The sequence below is a fragment of the Biomphalaria glabrata genome, chromosome 4 (genome assembly GCF_947242115.1).
Source record: "Biomphalaria glabrata chromosome 4, xgBioGlab47.1, whole genome shotgun sequence".
NCBI classification, from domain to species: domain Eukaryota; kingdom Metazoa; phylum Mollusca; class Gastropoda; family Planorbidae; genus Biomphalaria; species Biomphalaria glabrata.
Genome location: NC_074714.1, coordinates 9,822,453 through 9,829,272, shown reverse-complemented (window position 1 = coordinate 9,829,272; position 6,820 = coordinate 9,822,453). Strand labels below are relative to the sequence as shown.

Genomic DNA, 6,820 nt, shown 5'->3' with positions numbered 1-6,820 from the left:
TTTACTCAGTGCTATGAAGAACTGTTTTGAAAGTGTTGGGTTGGCTTGTAGGCCTACAAGATGGCAAGGGTAACAACTGATGGATCCGTGCTTTGACTATATTTATACAATTATTTAGGCATATAGAGGCCTACGTTTTTCTGATATTGGTAGAACTGTTTCGTTTTTTTTAAATTAAAAACATTTTATAAAAATGGTGTGGTCTTTTCTTTTTTAACTCTTTGTCGGTGAACCATTTGTCGGGTAACCAATGGTCGTGAATGAATTGTCGGTAAACCATTTGTCGTGACCCCGCGGGTCACGTGTTGGTTGCCGACTCTGATGTAAAGAAAAACAATGAAAAATGCTATCAAATTAAATAGATCTAGAGAGATCTAGGTCTGTTTTGAGATGACTGAAGACTGATTTTACGATAAAAAAAAAACATTGCATATTATTCTATTTTCAATAGTTCTATATAATAATAGACTATGTCGTAAAATGTAAACTAAAACGTATTTTCGGCAATTAATACCGACATGAATGACGATAAACATGGGTCCTGAATACGGCAAGATTGCTATCGGCATATCTGCAGCTACCGGTGTTGTTTTGGTATCCTTCCTGCTTCTTAAAAAATTTGGATACAATGGTTATTTTGTTTTTACATTTTATTAGTTTATCGAATTTATTATAAAGAATAACCCCCCTTAACTTAGACTGAAATTAGACTTCAAACTTTTGCATTCCGAATTCAGCAAGGACAAACCAATGACAACAAAGTCTGAAGTTAGTTAGGCATTAACATGATTAACTTGATTAACTTTCACAAAGTGGAAGTCTGAAAAAGTCATTCTGATTGAAGTGATTCTCTCTCTCTCTCTCTAATTTAAATCTAATTCTAGATCTGTATTAGATCTAGATATATCTAGATCTAATTATTTTTTAATGATTAAGTCTGTGACAGTCTGTCTAAAGTCTAATAAATAAGTTTTAACTAAGTTTAATAACTTTTATTAAGTTAGATTAGTTAGATCTATCTATTCATCTAGTCTAGATCTGGATTAGTAGATCTAATATTTTAAATAATACTAGCCAAGTATAAGACAAGTAGACTCCCCCCCCCCCTCTATAATCTACGACTGCATAGATGGCCAGAAATTAGCAAATGTCAAAAAGTTTGTCTATATCAGATAGTATTGGGAACCACCATATCAACAAACGCCAACATAGATGAAGAGGTTGACTTCTGTGTTGCTCGTGCCAGTGCTGCTTTTGGCAGACTTCAAGAACAAGTGTGACAACGGGTGCACTCGGCATATCCACAAAACTGAAAGTCTACAGTGCTGTAGTTCTCCCGTCTCCCCTATATATGCATCAGAGTCCTGCACCCTATATTCCCGCCACACCAAAAAGCTAAACTCCTTCCACCTATGCTGTCTAAGGAGTATCCATAAGGTGCGTTGGTCCGACCACATACCGGACACAGAAATCTTAAAGCTGTCCAACATGCACAGTATCAATGCGACAGTAAAAAGGTCCCAACTATTAGATTTAATTAATTTTTTTTATAAAGCCTAAACCAACTCACTCTGTTGCCTGTTACAACATTTAATTTCTCCTATGGATACCAATTCTCATATCAAGTTGAAACTTAACACTTTTTATTTATTGTACCTAACAAACATAAATCAGTTAAAACATTAACCAATTAGTTAATTAATTATTGGTAATTAATTTAGTTATGTTCTTTGATATTGGAAAAAAGGAAATATGTTTTCTACATTATTGAGATATATATATAGTTGTAACTGTGGAGCTCTTTCCTTTTTTTTTTAAAAGTATTTTTATATTTTGCTTTTGTACATCTTTTATCAGTTAAATCTGAAACAAAAGAAGAGCAAGTAGGAGATGGTGTCCGTGAGGAGAAAATAACTCAGGTGATCTGTTTGTATACTTCTAGTGATATGCTTGTTTACTTAGAACTGGTGATCTGTTTGTTAACTTCTGGTTATCTGTTTGTTTGATCTGTTTGTTAACTTCTAGTGATATGTTTGTTAACTTGTGGTGATCTGTTTGTTAAGTTCTGGTTATCTGTTTGTTTACTTCTGGTGATCTTTTCTTTTTGTTTACTTCTGGTGATCTGTTTGTTAACTTCTGGTGATCTGTTGGTTTACTTCTGGTGATCTGTTTGTTTACTTCTGGTGATCTGTTTGTTTGTTTACTTCTGGTGATCTGTTTGTTTACTTCTGGTGAACTGTTGGTTTACTTCTGGTGATCTGTTTGTTTACTTCTGGTGATCTGTTTGTTTACTTTTGGTGAACTGTTGGTTTACTTCTGGTGATCTGTTTGTTTACTTCTGGTGATCTGTTTGTTAACTTCTGGTGATCTGTTGGTTTACTTCTGGTGATCTGTTTGTTTACTTCTGGTGAACTGCTGGTTTACTTCTGGTGATTTGTTTGTTTACTTCTGGTGATCTGTTTGTTAACTTCTGGTGATCTGTTGGTTTACTTCTGGTGATCTGTTTGTTTACTTCTGGTGATCTGTTTGTTTACTTCTGGTGAACTGTTGGTTTACTTCTGGTGATCTGTTTGTTTACTTCTGGTGATCTGTTTGTTTACTTCTGGTGATCTGTTGGTTTACTTCTGGTGATCTGTTTGTTTACTTCTGGTGATCTATTTGTTTACTGCTACTTCTGGTGATATGTTTGTTTTTACTGGTGATATGTTGTGTTTTTTTTTACTTCTGGTGATATGTTTGCGAATTTTATATATAAGGTTTCTATAGCTTCATTGTTTATTTTATGCAAAAATGTTTCTTTAGCTTGCTCTTTATTTTTTCTAATACAATGTTTCTATAGCTTGCCCTGTTTAGTTTAAATGTTTCTATAGCTTCATTGGTTATTTTATGTAATGTATATATAGCTTGAATTGTTTTTAATTAATGTAATGTTTGGATTATTTATTTATCTAATGTTTCTATTGCTGTCACATTATGCACAAGTGAAAAGTATTTTATACTTTTTTTTTCATTTTTAGGAGAAGGTTGAAGAATCTGCTGCTAGTAGTGAACTGCAAGGGTTTATTGAGAAAGATGGTGAATTGCAGGGCATTCCAGATAAATGGATACATGAAGAAAAGAATGATTTGACCACTTCTTTGCCTGAACCAGGTGGTCAGAATCAACAGAGTTTTATTCTTATTGGTGAAGATGATATTCCAGAAAATAATTTAGAAGGGGACACTCCTGGAAATGCGACCAAAAAGTCTGACAGAAGCAGCGATGAGAGCTCTTATGATGTAATTGAAAATGACAGACTTGATGATCATATAGACGACGAGGATGTCATAGCGGATAATGACACCAAGACTGCCCTTGATGCTAAGGCAGAGGAGGATGTGAACTCCACAAGCATGGTGTTTGTCGAGGAATCTCCATTCAGTTATCAGGCTAAGTCTGGCTCCTCATTGTTTGTCTCTGCAGATGAACTTCAAGCTGAAGACAATGACATAGATGTGGCACCGGCAGCCTCAGATAAGGCTCATTTTGATAAAGAGGAAATTGAAAACTTGGACAATTCTGCTACTCAAGATAATGTATCAGTCAATAACTCCAGCTCTTTAGCAGCAACACTTGATGAAACTAATGCTAATCAGGAAGTTCCATTAGTTGATGCCATAATGTCCCAGGAATCAGAAACACCCCAGAAGGATGATGAATATACAAGTCCAGTTGAAGAGTCTGTGAAAAATGATGATAATGAAAATTTAGAAGAGCAGGCTGAAGATTTGGACAACAGCAAAGAAGAAATCCCATTATCTGCAGTGCAAGATGTCACTTTGAAGGAAGAACTAGACACAGATGACTCTAATACTCTTGACATTCAGAAAGCCACTGAGGTATTGTTTACGTGTCAGAACTCTCCAGGGAATGTAACTCATGATGACATTGTTCATTTGGTAGAAATTCTCAACAAAAACAATCCTACACTTCAGACTACAGTCTTAGATAGTCTTGTGAAAGTGACAGCTTTTACTCAGAACATTGTAAGTATTTGTTTCAAACATTTTGTTTTCTCCTTATTGCCAAAGAATCCTTTAAGCTTAACAGTCCTAAAAGCTTTTTAGAACATTTTTTCCAGGCATCATAATTTATATGAACCTTTTTTTTTCTCTTGTGCAGCATACCTTAAGAGAATGTGGATGCCCTGAGATTCTTGTCCAACGTATTAAAGATCTGAGCTCAGAGCCTGAGTTTGATGAAAAACAAATGACTTCCATCTGCAATGTTTTGACCAACTTGAGTCTAGATCCTAAAATACAGCAGCAACTAGGCGTTAGTAAACATTTGATCAAAGTTCAAGCTAGATATTGTAGAAATCATTTGCATTATCTAACAGTACCCTAGTCAAAGCTTAAAAAAATTATTAGGAAAAAAAAAAAAAGAAGAATAAATGACTCCACTCTATATCTCACATATAAATGTACAATAGACAAATTGTGCTTGCTCTATTCAGGATGTTGTGCCTGTGTTGAGTAGAGTGGTGCAACTGGAAGGTGTGAGTGAACCACTGTTGCTCTCTGCACTACGCCCGCTGGTCAACTTGTCCTCTGAGAGTGTTCATCACCAGCTTTACGGCAACTTAGTCAGCACACTCTACTCTTTATTGTGTTCTGGCTCTCATGCTGTCAAAGTCCTCAGCGTGAAAGTTCTGGTCAACTTGTCTATAAACAATGACTTTGTTCAGGATCTCCTGGCAGCCAAGGTAAATACTCTTTATCTTATATAACTTACCTTTGGAATGGAATATTTCTTTTTGATTTAAAAGTAAATTTGAAGTAGAGCTAAGCCACATCTTAAAATACAGATTGCCTTAACTTCACAAAAAGTAACTTTTGCTTGTCCTTATTGTTCTCATTAATTATATTGTCAAATTATATTATCTGATTTCCAAGTATATAATTCAGCCTTCAGTACAGTGCCATTTTATAAGTAATCTATTAGATTGTGGTACCATTCTGCAGTGTACAAACAAAAAAAAAGTTATAAATATGAAAAGATTCCTTAATAATGTATATGTTGTTATAAATATGTCTAAGGAAACAATGAGAGGTCATGGCTATTTTTTTTTAATTTGATCTACATAACTTTTAACTTAAATGACTTTGTTTTATTCTTTTAATTATGTCATAATATTTTGTTCATAGCTGATGTCATACATTTTTTACATTGCTTTTGCAGGCACCAGCTAGCTTTATAAATGTGATGGACCCGCCATGTTCTGATGATTTGCTGTTGCGCTATGTGACCATGCTGACCAACTTGTACTGTGTCATTTGCACTTCTACAGAGCTCAGTCTTGATGCTAGCACTTTAGCTCCAGATTCTGTGTTTAGCATGTTGAGTAATGAGCAGAACAAGTCAGCCATTCGAGCCAAGGCCCTGAACCTGACTAGACACATTGATGAAGATTTGAGTTATGAAGCTTCTAAACTCAACAACTATCTAAGTTAGTCCAAATCTGAAAAAAACTTTCTTTTTTTTTCCCCACGTTTGAATAAAATTAAGAAATTTTAAATTATTAATTCACAGCTAGAGAACTGTGGTCTTTTGAAACGAATATTTTTGGTTAACATTTTTCCATTGGACATTCCTAAATACAGATATTTTAGGGTTAAAAAAAAAATCCATGAAATGTACATACCTAAAAGAGAGAAAATTACTACAAATTCATGTTAGTAGCACAAGTGAATGCTGCTTGTTGATTTTGCTTGGGAATATTGTATATCTTTGTTTATTTGATAATTTTGACTTCCATACTATTGAAACATTCAAATTTTGCAGTCTGATGTCTGTGTGAATTAAATCTAAAGGGCTTTCAGATGTGTGTTAAATTGAAGGTGCTAAGTTGGTGTCACTATATGTGTTCTGCATGGAGTGCTAAGTTGTGTCACTGTCACTATTATGTGTTGTCTTTAAGTATTCTGTAATGTCAGTGATATGTCATCACTAAAAGTATTTTGCAATGAGTGACAAGTTGTGTCTGTTAGGTGTTATTTATTGTTAGTGTTATGTAGTGTTCTGTTAGGTCACCAGGGCTGTTTTAGCTGTTGTTGTAACCTGATAGTATCATGAAGTCTTAGTTACTTGCTGTGAAATAGACTGAGTGGATATAGATAGTCTATCCATCTAGTTTGTAGGCTTAGGTTGACTTTGTTCTTATCTTATATAATACAATCTTACTTCAAAAAAGAGAATTTACTGTTCAATTGTTGGTAGAGCTGAAAGTTCAGACATTTTCTTTGAACCTTTTTCTTATTTTTTAAATTTAATACTGTACATCTTGAAAATTATTTTTAAATATTAGTTTAATTAACTAATGGTATAATCTACATTTGTCTATTTTAATCAAGAATGAAACACCACTTTCACTTGAATACAGACTTGTTATAAAACAAAAGAGTTGAAAACTTTATACAGATATAGGAAAGAATCGTTATTGTTAAGAAAACTACAAAGATAAACAGTACAAATTGATGAAAGTCATTAGATGTTTTAATCTTCAGTCCCCATGGAGAGATTTTTAGTTAATAACTTGTGAAGTTGATATCAGTTTGCATAGTTTTACACATACACATAGTTTTGAAAGATATTTAAAACAAAAATAAATGGTCTTTTATTTTTTATTTTAATACTGTACTATCTTTTTTTATAGTCAACTTTATATGCATATCTGTTGCTTTTCTGCTATCTGCCTATTGTACTATATATATATAACTTGTTTTTCATCCCATATTGCAGTATTATGCTAGATGTTCAATTAAAGATTTTGACAAATTAA

The 6,820-nt window shown here is 33.6% G+C and overlaps 1 protein-coding gene across 1 annotated transcript; it reads left to right on the top strand.

Moving 5' to 3' along the window:
* The first annotated feature begins 485 nt into the window (after nucleotides 1-485).
* LOC106056567 (uncharacterized) lies at nucleotides 486-6,820 on the top strand. The gene is made up of 6 exons (XM_013213376.2): nucleotides 486-631; nucleotides 1,858-1,919; nucleotides 3,018-4,025; nucleotides 4,162-4,314; nucleotides 4,496-4,744; nucleotides 5,221-6,820. The coding sequence occupies exons 1-6, from the start codon at nucleotides 523-525 to the stop codon at nucleotides 5,491-5,493; spliced, it is 1,854 nt and encodes a 617-aa protein (XP_013068830.2). The 5' UTR covers nucleotides 486-522; the 3' UTR covers nucleotides 5,494-6,820.

What these genes read in the sequence shown, in the direction of transcription:
- LOC106056567 (XM_013213376.2), top strand. Translation starts at nt 523, where the DNA reads ATGACGATAAACATGGGTCCTGAATACGGCAAGATTGCTATCGGCATA. An exon ending in GTGAGGAGAAAATAACTCAG is followed by an intron (nt 1,920 to 3,017) that starts GTGATCTGTTTG and finishes TTTCATTTTTAG; the next exon opens with GAGAAGGTTGAAGAATCTGC. An exon ending in CAGCTTTTACTCAGAACATT is followed by an intron (nt 4,026 to 4,161) that starts GTAAGTATTTGT and finishes TCTCTTGTGCAG; the next exon opens with CATACCTTAAGAGAATGTGG.